Below are 19215 nucleotides of genomic sequence, written 5' to 3' on the forward strand. Positions count from 1 at the left end.
TAGTCAGAGGGTGTCTGTGCTAAAAATGGTGGCAACTAATGCATTTTTTTGGCACAAAGTGCCAGAAATATCTTTGGCTTGTTTTATCTGATTAAATCATCCAATAGCCCCAGAGGTAGGATCTAAACTTTTACAAAATTTAGATGCCTTCATTTCTGATGCAGTGAATGTAATATTGTCCACCATACCAGAAAAACCTAACATAAAATTTTCAGTGATGGGCAACTATTAGAATCAAGAGATAAAAATTTTCTGTGGGGACAGCTAAATAAATTTTGTAGTTCCTTTCACTAGGGAAAAATGAGAATCAATAGAATTAGAAACAAAGAGTATAAAATAATAAAATATCAATACACATTCTGATTAAATAGGAGAATTCAGCATCTAAAGCATATGCAGTTAAACTGCAATGAAGCACAAAAAGACACAATAAATTATAGGGGTAGGTTGATATCATAGTTAATAATTCCAAGATTTGGTGTAGAACCAAACTATCATTAACATCAAGAATAGCTTAGATGAATTAATTTTTGATAAAAGATAGGAACATTTGTGATATTTTCATTTGTTTACTTAGAAAATAATACTTAGTCACTTTTAGAGTCTCAACATTGGATATACAGTGGCAAAATTCTGTCTGTTGAAATGTTAGAGCAGATAGCCAATGAGTGGCTGTTGTTCCCGAGAAGCTATAACTGATCATTGCCCAAAGACATGGTTAGGTGCCTTTCCCAGAAACTGCTTTGGCATCAAGGGTTAATCTTCAGTCTTGGAAGCTTGGAAACTTATTTCTTAGCAAACCAGGAGTCACTGTGTCACTCAGAGTAGAATCACTTTGACCAATGTCATTGAGACCAATGTTAAAACCAGAATAACCTTTGAGATAGATAATCTCAGAGGTCTCAATACTCGTATTGTCATAACTCAGCAGATCTATGTGCTCTGTCGCTTCAGTCATGTCTGACTCTTTGCTACCCCATGGACTGCGGCCAGCCAAGAATTGTCCATGCAATTCTCCAGGCAAGAACACTGGATTGGTAGCCATTTCCTCCTCCAAGGGATCTTCCAGACCCAGGAATCAAACCTGGGTCTCCCACATTGCAGGCAGATTCTTTACTGTCTGAGCCACCAGGGAAGCCGATATATATAGCAAGCTAAATTATACTTAGAGAATTGCCTAGTGAACATAGGATTATATAATAAAGGGAACTGGGCTGGAATTTCTTTGGCCCAATGCTGTTCTGGCCTAGCTGTTGTTTGGATGAGGACAAGCTATCATTTGTGTCTGTTGCTGTTTTTTTTTGCCAACCCTTCAATCAGGTTACAATGTAACTTTTATCAGCTGGGAAGACCTTCTACCTCCTCTCTCAGATTCCTTATATGATGATCTGTAGCTTAATATTTAGAGGGCAAACATTTGTAGTCTCTTCCAAATCCCATTTGTTAACACTTCTGCTCATAGGATACAAAGACAAAATCATGGAAAACCAAAAGGGTTTCTATCAGTTGTTCTTTCATTCCAAAGAAACAGACTATATCCTGGTCCAGACGCAGCCTTGATGTGCCAGGGTTTTTACTATAATCTTAGATAAGGGCAACTTATGTTCAATGGTAAAAACAAGAGTAAAAGAAGCCACCTTGAGCTCAGTGAGATAGCTGTGCCCCAAAGTAAGGTTGTTGCCTCAGGGCTTCCTTTTGTTTACCCACAAGCTGTTGCCCTTAGCATCTCAGACAGCACTGCCACCTCCCCTGTGTTTCTAGTTACCCCTGAAAGCTTGGTATAAAGAGATACTACACCCAAAGATAACTTTCATAAATGATAGACCAAATGGTCCAAGCAAAAATTAGTCTCCAAAATATATCTCATAACTAGTTATTTTTTTCTTGCAAATTTCAAATGCCATAGACTCTTGTACCTGCTGAAACAGACAAAACTCTTGGTCCATCAAAGAGATGCCTGTTGTTCAACTGGTACGGGGATGGTGATGAAGGTTTTTTTTTCTTTACAAGATTTGCTGAAGTAGAGAAGTGATCATTTGCTCCAGTTTGCCATCCCCCCGGGCTAGGGTAGTGTGGCTGTGAATACTTCAAGCTGGCATGCAAATATTTAAAGAGGAATTTTGAGAGCCTTAAAACTTACAGGTCATTTTGTGGAATAAAGCAATAAATATTGAACAAATGAAATAAACTAAAGGAAGCTTTCGGAGGATGCCACCATTGCCAAATTACCTTCAAATTTTCTGTGTGTGAATTTTAATTAGGGTAGTAAGAAGATCATCCACAAACTCCCTATCACTCAGCCCTACAAAGTCATGATCTAGTCTAGTGAAGAAGTCAATTAATAAACCAGTGAGACCCGAGGAAGAAGCTGAGGCTATTCAATACCAGTATGTAGGTAAGCAGCATTCGGCCAGAAGAACTGAAGTGGCTGCATATTATCTGCAGTCAGGGGAATGAAACTACACAGTACCTCTGGGCTGGGCAAGAAGTATCTTGTTATGCCTGGAGATAGAAGCTGGGGAACGTTGGGCACCCCGCCCACTCTTCAAACTATGGTGTTTTTTTCTAAAAAGTCCTAGGAAGGCAGAGGGCTCTGTGAGTGAATTCAGAGCCTCCACAGGGCCGAGATCTGTCACAACAGTCTCTTTGCAGCGCCCTAATGTGGGCTGACCCTTTCTGCATCAGGTGGCTGCTGTGCAAGTCCTCTCCTTCAAGTATTGGGCAATTAATTAATACAGGAACGCAAATCCTGAATCCTGGGCTGAGGACACACCAACTGATTTGGTAAACAAATGATATGTAAAATCTATACACAGAGAGTGGCAAGTGACAAAGGAAATTGCAAATGCCCCTAAACACTCTTTCCCATCGATTGGCAGGACGTAGCACATGCGGAGGAGATGGAGCATAACATTAGGCGGACTGGTTCAGAGGTTTGTTTTGATTTTTTAAATCATTTATTAAAAATAAAAATGTGTGCGCGTACGTGTGGGGAGGGGGAACAAGATTCCCTAACGCGAAGAGGCTGTCGGCAGACGATGTACATACAAATGAAAGCGCGCTCTCTAAATCTCCTAAGAACTAAATGTACAGAAATGTGCAGTTATCATGGAACTCGCCCGGAGAAGGCAGCCTCGGGAGTTGAAGACGATCCCGACCCTGCAAGAGGAAAGCAAACGACTGGACAGGAACTTCCTGCGACTGCCAGAGGTGAGCTTCAGGAGGGGACCGGCCACGCCAAGTCGGAAACTGCTTTCAACAGGAAAACACGCGCGTGTCCCTGCTGGGGCCGGGGGTGGGGGATCGGCGTCCCTGCAAAGACACCCTACTGGAGATCGGAGCGGGGGATGGGAGGGAAGGAGCCCCCAGGGGCTCTCCGACAGCAACAGGCTGAGCAATGAATTCAGACACTGGGAAGAAAAAGAAAATGGTCTGCAGAGCAGGCTGAACCGAAGTTCGCTCTTTAACTCTGGGGTGCCAGGCGTTCTCAGAGAAGCGATCCCCTACCCGCGGCGATGTCTCTGCTGAAGGCGCAGCCTCCAGACCGAGGGGGAAACAGAGGCAGAGACACGGCACGAAGAAGCTGAGAATACAGGGCATCTCCTTCGCTGCTCAAGCGCCACCTCTTTTCCCCAGGAGCTCCCTCGGCCGCGGGTCCAGAAACGCTTGGCCAGTGCCCGCCCGCGGGGGTCCCGGCGAGTCGCCGCGCTCGCTCCTCCGCGGCGGGAAGGCTCCCGCGAGCTCTCCGTGGCCCGGGGGCTCGGTCCCCGTCTCCCGCAGGCCCAGGGATTGGCTGCCTGTCGCAGCTGAGGTTCAGCTCTCGAGCAGCCGCGCTCAACCTCATTCCCTCTGATCCTCTCCCTGATTCTAAATCTTCCCCCCGCCCCCTTACCAACTGGGCTTTGTTATTTTTTTTACGTAGTTATCTATTGGGGGTCCGTTGATACTCAGATAAACTCACTCCAACCTTTGTATTCCTGCCTCTTTAAACCTCACAAATATTGGTTGCTCCCCTCAGGGATAAGGCATTCCTCAGCCTACCCGCAGTCTGTCCCGTCGAGGCAGTCTCGGAGCCAGATGGAGGTCTCTTGTGACCCAGCAACAGTTAATCAGAGACAGCTAGGTTTGGGGTGACTGGCTGCTTTCGTTGGACGGATTTGTGTATGTTTTATGACTTTCTTTTATCGTGCAGCAAAGGAAAACACTCAGTGTTTTAAGAAAACTTATTATTCTCTTCCTCGGGGACACGAGTTCCAGTCCTGGACACTTTACTTTCTCCTTCTGTTCTTTCCCTACCCGTGTCCAATTTCTTAACTATCGTTTGTCCTTGATCTTTTCCCAAACTGCCCGGCCCCAGGTTGCCCTGGCCCCTCCTACGATTTGCTCCTCTCTTTAATTTGTCTTGTATGTTAGCCCTGGGTCAGCGAGCCTTTTGTGCATGGTCCTGGGCCAGTGTGCATGCGTGTAGTGTGTTTCCTTTGTTATTTTTCTCCTCCTAACACTGTAGAAATGAAACACACATGCAGCTCTGTCGCCTCATATTTTCAGATGTTTTTCACACTATTGTCTGCTCCAGCCCGTTGAAAGTGCAAAGTGAAAACAGATGCACCGCCCCCCTCCTAATTTTTTTTTTTTTGAAAGGGGACAATCCTAGGATGGGGACTAACCTCTCAAATAAAGATAAGCAATAAATATAATATCAGATTTATAACGTGCATTGAGCACTCTTGATTAGCACCAAGGTGAGCTTTGGTGAGATTTTGATCATTTCCATGTGTCTGGACTACAAGAAGAAATCAGTGGGGGAAGAGCTTTATAAATCAGCATTCATGTCAAGACAAATCAAAATAATGCCTCTATTATTTCAATCAATAAACCATTCTTATTCCCAACATCTGATATACACAGTGTGTGTCCATTTGTTTGTATTTGGAATTGGCAGCTTTGCCTTATACGAAAACAAATCTTTCAAAGATGTGTCAATAAAATTAAAAATTTAAAAAGGATCTAAGAAGGATCTCTCCTCTTTCAAGCCACTCTATTCTCCCCCTTTTAAACCTGGCACCCTAAGTCAGAAGGAGAGCTTTGCAAACTCTGTGTTAGAACTGCTCATTGAGAGGACAGAGGAAAGAGGTGGCAGGCACCGGTGGATGGAAGAAACTGAAAGTGGCTGTGAGCAATGACGCAGGCGGAAGAAAGCCTGCCTGGCTTCTGGCTCCCAGATATGCCTGAAGAGGATCCTTGGGCGGGTGGTGGGGTGAGGGGAAGTAGGCAGGTTTGACAAGGTGCCTCCACTACTCTGCTGAAAACCAACCCACCTCTTCCCTCCACCCCTACCAAGATCCCGCCAGCAGGTGTAAGACTGACTTGCTCTTGGGGGCTGATTGAGGTGAGGCTAGCTGGAGAAAGACAGGAGAAGGGAGGGTGAGAAGGAGAGAGGGGGGAGAGAGAAGAGGGAAGAAAAAGAGGTGACCTGGCAGACTAAAGGATTGCTTTGTTAGTTTCAGGCAGGTTTGAAGCCTTGTTTCTCAAAATGTCCTGCAGTTTTGGCTTCCATAGCAGCTCGCTAGATGGGGTCACAATTCTTGATCCATGAGAAGAAGGTAGAGAAGGAGAGAGATGATTCGTTTATGAGTCAACGTTGTAGATATCTCCCCAGTGTTGGTATCTCTATGCTTCCTTGGTTATTTTGTTCGTTCCAAATTTGTGCACCTAGAAACCAAATCTCGATCATCCTTTTGTTGCTTAAGGTTCATTCTGTCCTGTCCCATCTGTCTGCCATAAACGCACAATTTTGCCCAGCTCATTCCCAGTCCATTTCTTTGCACTGGAATGGGAAGGAGAGGGACAATCTCCCAGACCAAACCCCAACAGCGTCGGATTCAGTATAGTCTTTGTTTGCATTCAACAGCTGTCTGCTCACCACGCCTTCAGTCCCCAAGACTGAAGTGCATTCTCCGGGGTTCCTATGGGAAAGACGGAAAAAAGAAACAGTTTTTTTTTTCTTTAAGTATTTTTACAAGCAGGATTCCACAATCTTTGGGAACTTTGAGACTTTAATAATCTCTCAGGCTAAATTATCACTGCAACAACGGTTTCCAAAGAACTCGACTCAAAATGGGGAAAAACAAACAAACAAAAACAAAAAACCATGTTGGTAATCTGGATGCGCAGATTTTATTTTTTATCCGGAAAAGCTTGTTGGTTTTCTCTCACTGACTCCTTCCTTCTCTCCCTGCTCAGTCACTGGCTTTGTGCGGAGAAGGGGCGGGGGAGGGAAAGAGAGGGGGCAAGCTTAGGCGACGGGAACCTCGAGGCCGACGGATTTCAAGGAAAGCGAAATAAACCAGGCGGGGAGATTCTCTGTTCATTTCTCTCTCTAATGCGTCTCTCCTCCGGGTCAGAGCGCTAATGACGACCTCGTTCCTACGATTTAGGATGCGAGTGCTTTCAAACAAAGGACACCGGTCCTCTTGCTTTTCCTCATTCGCTCCCGTAGTTTCTTTCTACCTTCTCGTTTCCTCCCTCCTCCCTTCTTCCCCTAGGCACTTCCCCAGCCCACCCCCCTTTCAGTCACACACACACACACACACACACACACACACACACACACACACACACACACACACACACACACACACACTCGCGCCTCTCTCCGAAGTCCTTCCTTCCCCCCTCTCTACGGTCCAGTCCTGTGCTGTCTCCCATTCCTTGGCCGGCTACTTTCCAGACGGGATTTCGACACCCATTATATTGCTGCCTGAAGGGCACGCTCCGATTTCCGGAGATCGTTTTCTGTTCCGGTTCTGGTCTTGGATTCAGGAGTCCACGAGCAAATCCACAGCTTCCCTCCAAACCATTCGGCTTGGGCGCCTTTCAAGCCCCTCCTCAGTCCCACCCTTGCTTGTCTGCCCACGTCGGCTTGGAAACATTTCCTGGGTCTTGTTCTTTCTGTGTTTTCTATTTCTGAACAATCCAAAGCGCAAAGGGACTCTAGATGCAGCGCAGGAAAGGTTTTTCCCCGGAGAAAAGGGATGGAAATGAGGGGATGTTCTCATCTCTGTAGGTTCTGAAGGGGGACAAAGAGGGCCAGACAAACCCTCTTTGACGAGCCCTCAAAGACGAGACGAGCCAGGTGGTCTGAGCCGACCTGTGGAGATCCAAGGTCCAAGCTCAGGCTTGGCCCACTCTTCCCCTTTCCAAAGCAACGCCAAGGCTTTCCGCAACCAGGCCAGCTCCTGAGGTGAACCGCTCAAGCCCCCTAAGAAGGAAGCTCCGAACACCCCAAGTATACCCGATCTATCTGGTTTTTTCCCAAGAAAGAGCGAAGAAATTGCAACTCCCTCGAGAAATGAGTTTTAAGGGTCACTTGAAATTGAGCCTCTGAAAGCCCGTCGCGTTGGCGGAGTGAAAACAAAAATTCTCAACCTAGGTCCCGCCCCTGGGCTAAGAGGCGCCTAAGGAGCCCAAGAGAGAAGGAGTTTTGAAGCACCCGATTTTGAGATGCAAGCCTGGTGCCCTAGCCCTGAACGCCTACCTTGAAAACCTACAAAGAGAAGAGTGTTTTCAAACTCCCCATCAACGATGTTCAAAAACTCAACTATAAACCCCTCCCCCTCTTCGCCCACCAAAATTGAGAACTTTCTTAGATTTTAATTGAGAGGAAAATACAAAGGATTGATTCCTTTTTCGTTTAAATATCAACATTCTCAAGTTTCTGGAGGAAAGGGCGAAATATAGTTAGGATTGTTTGGAGGGGTGGTTTGATTTGGTCTTAATTATTTTATTTTGTTTTGGCTTTAAATATTTTTCTTTTGGGTTTCTTTGTTATTTTGAGGTTCATTTGAAACTCAGGACTGCACTCTGAAGAAAGCATTTTTTTTGTTGTTGTCTCAAAATTTCAAACTGACATAAGTGTTGGATCATCAGTTTTCCCTTTGTCTGCCCTGGTTGTAAATAATGGCTTTGAGATTAGCTAATTAAGGGGCATTAATCACTGATAGAAAGGGAATAAATCAAAGCCTTGTTCTAAATTTCAAACTTGCCTGTATAGATGTGCATAGCTACTCTATCTGGAGCAGATAGGTGCTGTTTGAATTACTGTTCTTCAGAGTAAACCAAATCCACTTCACTTAAAAAAAAATGAGTATTGTATTTATACAGCCTGGTTGTGCCATTAAATGAAGTCCCCCTCCCATTCTTATTCCATTTCATAAACAAAGTGTAGAGACGGCAGTTATTACGGGTTAAAAGAGCCAAACCTTAGCTTTTGCCTAGCATTGTGCTTACCTTTAGGTACGGGATGGGGGGAGGGGGAGTCGGAAAAGGGAGGAATAAACTAAGCGGATACAGATGGAAGAAGGATAAATAGATTTGTATTGAGGTTTGTTTTTAATCAGAATACAGTTTTTGTGGAAATTCTTCAATGCCTGCAGTATTTCAGGTATAATTCTCTAGACTGCATTCCCTTAGCCCTCTGCATAAGACATTAAAAAAACATTAGGTTCTGGTTTGTGAAAAAGAAAAGCAAGCATTCAGTGTGTGTGTGTGTGTGTAAGAAAAGAATAAGGCTCGCCTCTCCACCGCGTTTGGCTACCCCAGAGATGCTCATTGCATTCCGGCTTGTTCCATGCTCACAGCCCTGCACAGTATTTGGGAGCTTGGACCATTTCAACACCGACAAAAGAGGCTTTAAATAAGTACATGTCATAAAACAACAAGCCAGTCCCTGGGAGCAAGTAAAAATTTATTCGCTTCACGTAAAGCCCTCCGAAACAGTAAACACAGAGCAGATAATCCACAGCCAGGCAGGGGATCTGCACGCCCTTGGCTCGGTGTCGGTGCGGGATGTGCGCGCATCTCGGCCTCTGTGCGCACTGCTTCCCCCACACTCCCCGCAATTGCAAGTAAAGACTTGTGTGTTGAAATTCCCCACACTCTTCTCCTTTAGGGCTGTATCTCCTTTTAGCAAAGATTCTCAGCCGAGGGCTCAGTTCCTGACTAATGCCTGGGAAATATGTTCGTCTGGAGGGTGGTGTGGGGTCCTTGGGGGTGAACTTGGATAGCCGCCCCTTCCTGTCGAAGGAGCGCCCACTCTAGGTGTGGCCCCCAAAAGCGGCTGGTTGGATAAAATGCCTCCTCCCATCCCCTAATTCTCTCCACACAGTAGGTTCTATCCTTAAGTGGACAATACCGGCTGCCAAAGGCAGGTGCCAGTTTCCAATAGGCTAAATCGTTCTAATAGCCTCGGCAGGCTCAAGCCCCTCCCTTCCTTAGGTTGCTCTTGCTTCTTTTTTAATTTTTAAGGTCAGGAACTTTATCATTAACTTTAAGGTAGCCGATGGAGCCTGTCATTAAAAAGAGGCTCGCAAACTGCGCCAGAGCCCAAATGGAGGGGTAGAAAGAGCTGGGGGAGAGGGACCCTGCTAGGCGAAGGGGCGGCTGGCGAGGGAATGGATATTTGCATAAAGCTTTGTCTTTAGTGCTTCTTAGGCTGCTGAGGGTTATAACGCTAATTACACAAGATTAATGTGGAGATTGTTCTCCATTGCTCACCAAGATTTATTTAAACAGTGAACTGCTCAAGATCCAAAGCCATAAACCATCCCACCCCGCCTCCGGGCTGGGACTCTATCCCTGCGGGAAGTTAAGTTTTTCCAAGTCCAAAGGATGAAAAGAAAGGGGGCTGCCTTTGGGTCAGCTGTTCCCTAAGCCAAATTTGGGGTACTGTTTAAAGGACTACTTGCCGGCTCTCGGATATATAAATCATTAGGGGCAGTTCCCTGTCTTTTCCCTCTCTGTTGGCTTCCAAATGAATGCCTTTTTTTTTTTTTTTTTTTTTTTTGCGGTGCCTTCTTGCGTTTTAGGGGAATGGGGGGATGAGGTGGCCAAGGAGGAAATTCGGTGCCCGAGCGCCCCCTACTGTGACAATATGGTAAGAGATGCCTTGGCGGAACGCCTGAGTTTCAGCGGTCGGATGCTGTCCCTTAGCGGGCTAAAGTGGGATACGGCTGAGGATGAGATTCATACTAGAAACACCTAGGGAGTTTTAATAAATTGTAGCCTAAACTGTACACCGGCTTCCTTAGTGGATTCTAGAGTAAAGAAGCCGCCGCCAATGCAGGAGAACGCGGGTTTGGTCCCTAGAGGGAGAAGATCTCCTGGAGAAGGGAATGGCAATCTACACCAGTATTCTTGCCCAGAGAGTTCCATGGACAGAGGAGCCTTGGTGGGCTACAGTCCATGGGGTCGCAAAGAGTCGGACACGACGTAGCGTCTAAACAACAGCGACAAAACTGTACACACACACACACACATACACGTAAGCACGCACACACATATTCCTTGGGCAGTGTGAATTCTTCAGGGATTCTGACACATTGAGTTTAGGTGGAATTCAGGCACTTTCCCCACCCCCACCCCAGATAATTTAATATGCAGTCAGGATCGAGAACCAATATTTGAAAAATTCTGGTTCTTTCCAAAATAATTACTGGTTAGAGTGCACGTGAAAAAGTTGATTGGTTTAACACAACTTTGATATACATCCTTTGATAGCTAGCTTCTGATTCTGCTTAGAAAACCATGGCTCATCATTACCCCAGGCTACTTGGAAGATGTTATTCAAAGGATTTTTTTTTTTTCAATTTATTGGAGAACCTTGCTCAGAATTTTAATGGCAGGTTGTATCTTGAAATAATTTAAGATTTTTGAGACTATGTTCTTGCTTTCTTGCTTTCTTCCTTTCTTGGGATAAACACAGGTAGTTAGAGCTTCAATAATGATGAAAATAATAATGTTAGTATCAAACTATAATTGTGAGAAAGGCTAGAAATAGCTATTGGCTCACAGCTAGAGTCTGGATTCCAGTGTCTGCACTGCAGTAAGTTGCTATCTCAATTTGGACAAATCTGTTAATCATTCTGTATCTCAATTTTCTCTTCAATAAATAGAGTAATCTCACTAGGTAATTTTAAGGCACTTTCTAGATTTAGTTAATTTAAAACTCGCTTAACAAAACAGTGTTATTTCAATGAAAAAGTTGATATATGTATCATTATTCTATTCATTCTCTGAAATAACAACTATTAGTGAAAATGCTGAGTCCTGAGATGTGGCCTTTTCTGTAGTCACAACATAGCTAGAAATGCTTTCACGGTACCCACCCCCCAAAAATGACACATATATCTTAGGGAAAATATACTGTTAACTTAACATACCAAGATAAAATTAGATAACTTATTACCACCCCCATTCACCCAATGTAATCTCTGTCTTGCAATCCAAAAATACTATTTTTGACAGTTCTGTAATGATCTTCACAAATGAATTGATATAAAAGAGGGAATAAATAGCTGACTTTGGAGCCTCTGACCAAGTGGTGAGCCGAGATTTGTGATTGTCCTTTCTGTATAAAATGTCTCTGTGTAAAATCTTTGAAACTTTTCTAAGTTTTCCTTCTCAAGAGTCAAAGCAATATCACTGATGGAAATTTTAGCAGAGAAGTCTGACATTATTAACGACAACAGAAGGATGCATTGGGAGGAAGCAACTAGAGATAAAATGTCTAAAAAGAAACAGAAAAATTATAAACAGCAACAGAATGTGGGGTTCCCACTTCATCTAGTCTCGCCAAGAATCATAACATAGTATTACATTTAGGTGATAGTTACATGAACATTCACATTGATTTTTTAAGTAGTAAAATAAATCATTCACCATGTAAAATAGAGATGTTCTTCATCATAAGAGGTGAATTTTCTAAGGTTACCATAAGAAGAAACATTTCAAAGACACAACTCTGAAATTGTTCACAGCCCCTACTTCATTCATGATAGCAACTTCAGGACTGGTTTATCTGTATGATGCTTCCCAGCCTGGTGAATTTTTTCCTAGTAGATAAGTACCAGTTTGATCAAGAGACTTGCTTTGAAGTCTTGTTGATATTTAAGACTTTCACAGTATTCTTGGCAACTTCGTTCAAAAAACTTATTTTTCATGGTTGCTTTAAAAAGAAAACCTCTCATCTGTAGAGGATTCCCTGGTGGCTCAGAGGGTAAAGGGTCTGCTGCAATGCAGGAGACCTGGGTTCGATCCCCGGGTCGGGAAGATCCCCTGGAGAGGAAAATGGCAACCCACTCCAGCACTCTTGCCTGGAAAATCCCATGGACAGAGAAACCTGGTAGACTACAGTCCATGTGATCGCAAAGAGTCGGACACAACTGAGCGACTTCACTTTTCTCATCTGTAATGTTTAAGCAAAATAACAGGCATCCGTAATTTGCTGTCATTTTATAATAATTTTTCTGATAACATAAGAGAAATAAAGAAGAGAATGCGAGTGTGTATTAATGTGTGTGTAGCAATAGTAATGTTTGGGGCAGGGAAATGACACCCACTCCACCTCCAGCCAGACCTGAAATTGGGCAGCCATGTTTTCGCTCCAGGAGCCTAAACTACGCCTACCCCTCACCTCCTCACAACTGACCAGAAAGGAGTAAATCTCTTTTTCAAGGATGCAGGGAGAATTCAGTCTCTCTGTCAAGGTTATGACCTTGAATCCAGATAAAGTTAACTAGATAGTCTTTGTGTCTAAAACTGAGAGCTAGTCACCTGGGAGCCACAGCTTGACCACGTCCACTTCATCTGCTGTGCTCCACTGATAGCATCTGCCCACCTTTGTACCTTGTTACTTCTCTAAGGGATTTTGCTCCATCTGAAAGCTGAAACTCCAGTATTTTGGCCACTTCATGCAAAGAGTTGACTCATTGGAAATGCCTCTGATGCTGGGAGGGATTGGAGGCAGGAGGAGAAGGGGACAACAGAGGATGAGATGGCTGGATGGCATCACTGACTCGATGGACGTGAGTCTGAGTGAACTCTGGGAGTTGGTGATGGACAGGGAGGCCTGGCGTGCTGCGATTCATGGGGTCTCAAAGAGTCAGACACGACTGAGCAACTGAACTGAACTGAACTGAAGGCAGAATATTATAACTAGGAATTTTTGACAGAGAGGCTTTTGTAAAAAGAGATGTTTTGGAGACATTCCTTGAAGTCCCTCAACATAGTTGGGAATATTCCTGAAGAGAGAAAATAAATATGTAGACTTTATTAAGTAACTAACATGAGGCAAGCATTTTGATACATTGTCGTATTTAATCCTCACAAGGCCTGGTGAGAGCAGATACTGTTACATGCCCACTTGACATTCAAGAAATTGTGACTCAGGAAATTTCATAGCTTGGACAACATCATACAGTTATTCCGGGACCAAGACGTCATTGGGAGCCCAGTAAAGATGATGCCATAACCTAAAATCATTCTGGTATGAGCCTTTCCTTCTCTCAGTTGTTTTAAATATCTTGGGAAACACTCAACTCCATCCATTACTCATCAGGTAATTGGACCCCAGCTGGAACATCAGATATAACAGCTGAAATGTAAAGAAATAAATTCTTTTGCAAAAATTGATCTACCAGGACCACTGCTTTGGTTTTCTTGGGAACCTAGATGCTAGTTCTTAATATTGGGGTCCCCCTGGGTTTTGCTTGTAAATAGATCTCCTGTGTTATAAATATTCACAGACTGTCACATTTCCCACACTCCCCCACTAACTGCAACAAATCAATGCACATTTTTGTAGAGTTATCATCTTTCTTATTTTTAGATACTTTAAGAAGATCCCCACTCCATTATTCTTGCCTGGAGAATTCCATGGACAGAGGATCCTGGTGGCTAAAATCCATGGGGTCGCAAAGAGTCGGACACGACTGAGTGACTAACACACACACTTAAGATCCAGAGGCTCCATGCTTTTTTTTTTTTTCCTCATGGCATTGTCACATTTTCAAGTCCACCTATACCTAATAATGCATTAATGTTTTCTTTACTTATATCCTTTCCTTGAACAATATTAATATGCTTCCATTAATATTTCTTCTGAGCCAAGAAACAAATCACCTTCCAACTGGCATATTTCCACGTGAGTCTGAATGATAATTTTTGTAATAAATATTGCATGTCATGTCTTATTACAAAAATCTCTCCAGCATAAATGTCCATTTTGTAAGAGGATTAGTTGGGCTTTGCTGCGGAATACTTGTATTTTCAGTAAGCTTTTTTAATCCTCTCATTTAGTCAAAAGGTGATTAAAATGACAGAAAAGCATCTAAACTTAGTTATCATGATCAACCTTCCCACACGCTTCCTTTTTATATCAGACACTTCACTCACAGGTAAGAAAGTGATCACGTTGAGTGCCCTTTCTACCTGCAGCCTGTCAAAATAAGATTTCTAGAATTCTCCCAAATGTTCTTGTTGAAATCACTTTCTCGTTCAACGTCCTTTGCTGCCACCTGCTGTTCATTCTGTGTTTATGAGGGCTTTACATTCTGTCTGTGGTTGATAGTGTATTTGCTAGCCTGAGGGAATGGGTGAAAAAAAAAAAGAGCTGATTCCCTAAACTCTTTTACATGATCACAGTTTAACATGATCTCTGAACCTCTAACTGCATTTAATATTTTCATTCATTGATTTCGTCAACCCTCTTTTCCAAATTAATAGCAAGATAACACAAGAAAACCTATTTCTTTTTCTTTTCAAGCACACCAGAATATTCATTCAATTAGTCTTTAAAAATTACTTGAGGATCTATAATGTGCAAGGCCATAGCTGTAAGCCCAGACCACCGCTGTAACAGTAACATGCTAATTAATTAGCAGCATTTCCTTTGTATCTCCTGCATCCAACTACCCTACCTTGACTTGGTCCTCAGTGGCTGCTTATAGTCCTCACTGTCATCTCTTTGACAGGGAAGGTTGGGCTAAAGCAAATATAGCTTCCTTGTTGTCTCTTCTGCTCTTTTTGTGCTGCTTTTCTACTTAGTAAGCTCAGTTCTGTAACTCTGGAATTATAAATTAGATTGAAAATAGAGACTTTGTGTGGAAACTATGTGGTTAATAATATATAATACTTTTTTTTGTTTATAACTATGCTTATTTAACTTATATGCAGAGTACATCATGAGAAACGCTGGACTGGAAGAAACACAAGATGGAATCAAGATTGCCGGGAGAAATATCAATAACCTCAGATATGCAGATGATACCACCCTTATGGCAAAAAGTGAAGAGGAGCTAAAAAGCCTCTTGATGAATGTGAAAGAGGAGAGTGAAAAAGTTGGCTTAAAGCTCAACATTCAGAAAACGAAGATCATGGCATCTAGTCTCATCACTTCATGGGAAATAGATGGGGAAACAGTGGAGACAGTGTCAGACTTTATTTTTTGGGGGCTCCAGAATCACTGCAGATGGTGATTGCAGCCATGAAATTAAAAGACACTTACTCCTTGGAAGAAAAGTTATGACCAACCTAGATAGTATATTCAAAAGCAGAGACATTACTTTGCCGACTAAGTTCCGTCTAGTCAAGGCTATGTTTTTTCCTGTGGTAATGTATGGATGTAAGAGTTGGACTGTGAAGAAGGCTGAGCACCAAAGAACTGATGCTTTTGAACTGTGGTGTTGGAAAAGACTCTTGAGAGTCCCTTGGACTGCAAGGAGATCCAACCAGTCCCTTCTGAGGGAGATCAGCCCTGGGATTTCTTTTGGAAGGAATGATGCTAAAGCTGAAACTCCAGTCCTTTGGCCACCTCATGCGAAGAGTTGACTCATCGGAAAAGACTCTGATGCTGGGAGGGATTGAGGGCAGGAGGAGAAGGTGACAACAGAGGATGAGATGGCTGGATGGCATCACAGACTCGATGGATGTGAGTCTGAGTGAACTCCAGGAGTTGGTGATGGATGGGGAGGCCTGGCGTGCTGAGATTGATGGGGTTGCAGAGAGTCGGACATGACTGAGCAACTGAACTGAATTGAACTGATGCTCATTTTAGGTAATTCATTTAACATATAGTCTCATCCTAACATTGCTAGACCACCTAAGAACAGTTTTAGTGCATTTTCAAGAGATAAAGTGTTTGGGACAGAAGTTGCTTGGGCTGATTTTGACTGTGACACTCTACATGTTTAACTGGAAACAACTTCAACCTGGTACTGGGTTAAAAAATATGTATGTATAGGGAATGACCTCTTGCTTTCCTCTTAGGCTTACCATCTGTCTTAGTCCATTCAGAATTCTGTAAAAAGTACCATAGCCTAGGTGACTTATAAACAACAGACATTTATTTCTCATAGACCTGCAAGCAAGAAAGTGAAAGAGGATATGCTCCCAAATTCAGTATCTGGGGAGGACTGCCTCTCTGGTCCATGGATGACAGTCTTGCTGTAACCTCATGATGTAAAAGTTCAAGGGAGCTCACTTTTATCAGGGTGCTAATCCTGGGCATGAGGGTGGAACCTTCCAAATGCCTCACCTGCTAATGCCATCAGCTTGAGATTTCAAATTTCAACATATGAATTTTAGAGGGACACAAGCATCCAGTCTAAGCACCATCCTTTTCCATCAAACTCAGTAGCAGCACAAGTACATTGTAGTTACTCCTGAAAACCCTGTGATTAATCAGTCTTCTAAAAATGTTCACTTTTTTCATGGAAGAATTGCTTTTTTCAAATGTTACATTCAAGTCTAGATAAGTCACCCAGCTCAACCAAGCATTTCAAAGCCACCTGGTATCCTTAAATATTCTTGTGACCAGGCTTCCAAAATCCTGTAGGGCAAAAATCTAACAAAGAGAAGTCGTCGACAAAGGTCATCGCTCCCAAACTCATCTTTGCAAGAGGCTGCTATGTCCTGACATTGAAAAAAATTTCTAAAGTACAAGATACAGTTCTCTCTCATGCAAAGTTTCCAAATCTGATTTGCCTTTCAAATTTATTGCAACCTTTCAAGGAGTGGTTTTGGCAATGTCTGGGGGGTGATAACAGTCAAAAAGCTGTGGAAATGATTTAATGGTCCAGGACTTTGAAGTGCCTATTAAAGACATTTAACTAACTTCATATTTCTCCCTACATTTTCCCTGAACTGTGTATGTGTGGAAGTTTTCCAAATTGCTTTCCTTTAAAACACAGGGGCCATCATTTTTATGTTGGAGGAAGGAAATTTATTACTTTCCAGTTTCCTTGCTTCCATGTGTTTTTCTTCAAAACTCACCAAAGTTACTCTTTTTTCATCATTTGCTAACAAATTAAAAAACTTTGTTTTCTTAATTTATTTTTTTTGATACATTGTGAAGGTGACCCCTCTTTCCCCTATAAATCTTGCAGTTACTTCAAGTTCACAGCAGGCTATGGGAGTCTAACATAAGGAGTTAGAGAGTAGCAGAGGGAGGGAGAACTAACATTTTATATACTTATATGATGCTAAGCTCTGAATGAATGTTTTATTTCATCTAGATTTACTCACTGCAGGCATGCATTCATGCATTCATTCGATAAACAATTATTGAGAATGTACTAAAAGCTGGGCATGATTCATGGGGCTGAACTCTAACCATCCGTTTATTCATGGTCTAGTAGGAGAAACATCAAAGTGAAAAGTAAATATCAATGCAATATCAAATGCCTTTGGAGAGACAGCTAATAACAGAGTAGTGAGAATATGGGCTTTTGAAAGCAGATTGTCTAGGTTTGAATCCAAGTTCTGCCATTTCCTAGATCTGTAATCTCGTGCAAGTTACTTCACCCTTCTACCTTGGTCTCCTCATCTGTAAAGTGGGAGTAAGAAGAATACTTTCTTCAAGAAGTTGTTGTGAAAATAAAGAGTATTAGTACACAGAGAGTTATACCATGTTTTCTGGGTCCCTATAGCCTTTTTCACAAGCTGGAATTATTTTTATTCTTATTTTGCTTCCTTGTTTATTGCCTCTTTTGCTTCACTAGAGTGGCAAAACATCAGAGCAGAGATTGTTCAGATTATATTCATTGCTGCATTTCCAGACCCTAGTACAGTCCCTGGCACATAATTGTTTTTCAGTTAGAATTTGTGAAGTGCATAGTTGAATGTTAAGAACTCTGAGAGGGGTAAGCCCAAAGCTCATTTTGGGAGTACATAGACAAGACAGTTGATCCAGTCTCTTAGCATCTTGGATATTTTCCAAGCGAAGCTGACACCCTTCAGGGACCTGCAGACTGTCCATCACCAGGAACAGACACGGGGAGGTGGGGAAACTCCTCAGGGAGTCCAGGGTATCCTAGCAAGAATTTGCATTTAATCCTCACAGTAACTAAGATGGGCATTTTTATCCCCACCTCCTGAGATGAGAAAAAGAAGTGGAGAGAGAGAGCTAGAAAAACATGTCCAGAGTCCTGGAGTTAGTGTCAGAGTCAGGATTAAATCATTCCACAGCACTTAGCTGCAAAGGATATTACTATAAGGGCCTTGAAACCAGAAATGGTATCTAATGCCTGAAATTGTTCTTCATGGACCTGATTCACTCAGAAATGTTGTTGTGATATTTTTCCTGTGCTTTAAAGAATATGACAACATGCCACTCCTCACTTCAAATAAAGAGGAGCCTTCTCCGGTTCCACTTCACTGTCTGTTCAGTGATCTAACTTTATAGCTGGCTGCTTTCCTATAGACACAGGTCATACATTCCACACTCTGTGGAAAATAGAACAGCGATTTTCTACACTCAGAGAATTCACACATCGAAAAATTTCTGACAGTGCTTAAGAGGAGAGCCACTTCGTGAGGATGAGACTGCTTAATTACGTGTCTGCAGCCTTGTCCCAGCCATGCTTCCCCGTAATCAGACTCAGCCAATGGGGACCAGCCTCACTTCTGGGTGCTTCGTCCTGCCTGGTGGGTTAAACAGCTTCCCACCCTTCAGAAATACAGGAAAGAGTTTTTTCCCAATAGATTTAAAACTGCCTTTCCTCAATGTGTGGTAGGAATGGTGAAGATGGTAAAGAAAATTGAAGAAAAGAGAGAATCATGTTTAGTCCCATCCTTGTTACTAAGGCAGTATTTTCAACTCTTTATTTTTTTCGGCCGCGCAGCCTGGTGGATCTTAGCTCCCTAATCACAGCCTGGTGGATCTTAGTTTCCTAATCACAGATCCAGCTGGCACCCCCTACAGAGAAAGCATGGAGTCTTAACCACTTGAACTCCAGGGAAGTGCCTGTAAAAGTTTTTTGGTTTTTTTTTTTTTTTTTTCTTCACGCTCAATCATGTCTGACTCTTTGTGACCCCATGGACTGCAGCACACCAGCCTTCCCTGTCCTTCACTATCTCCCAGAATTTTGCTCAAACTCA

The 19215-nt window shown here is 42.9% G+C and overlaps 1 protein-coding gene across 1 annotated transcript; it reads left to right on the top strand.

Annotated features, from left to right (window-relative positions):
- Positions 1 to 2857: 2857 nt before the first annotated feature.
- LOC132657915 (uncharacterized) lies at positions 2858 to 18487 on the top strand. Its single transcript, XM_060400258.1, has 2 exons — positions 2858 to 3210; positions 15013 to 18487. The coding sequence occupies exons 1-2, from the start codon at positions 2901 to 2903 to the stop codon at positions 15312 to 15314; spliced, it is 612 nt and encodes a 203-aa protein (XP_060256241.1). The 5' UTR covers positions 2858 to 2900; the 3' UTR covers positions 15315 to 18487.
- Positions 18488 to 19215: the final 728 nt, after the last annotated feature.

This window comes from Ovis aries, chromosome 16 (genome assembly GCF_016772045.2).
Source record: "Ovis aries strain OAR_USU_Benz2616 breed Rambouillet chromosome 16, ARS-UI_Ramb_v3.0, whole genome shotgun sequence".
NCBI classification, from domain to species: domain Eukaryota; kingdom Metazoa; phylum Chordata; class Mammalia; order Artiodactyla; family Bovidae; genus Ovis; species Ovis aries.

Coding starts and splice junctions, on each gene's coding strand:
- LOC132657915 (XM_060400258.1), top strand. CDS start 2,901: ATGGAGCATAACATTAGGCGGACTGGTTCAGAGGTTTGTTTTGATTTT. Junction 3,211..15,012: donor ACTTCCTGCGACTGCCAGAG/GTGAGCTTCAGG, acceptor ACTTATATGCAG/AGTACATCATGAGAAACGCT.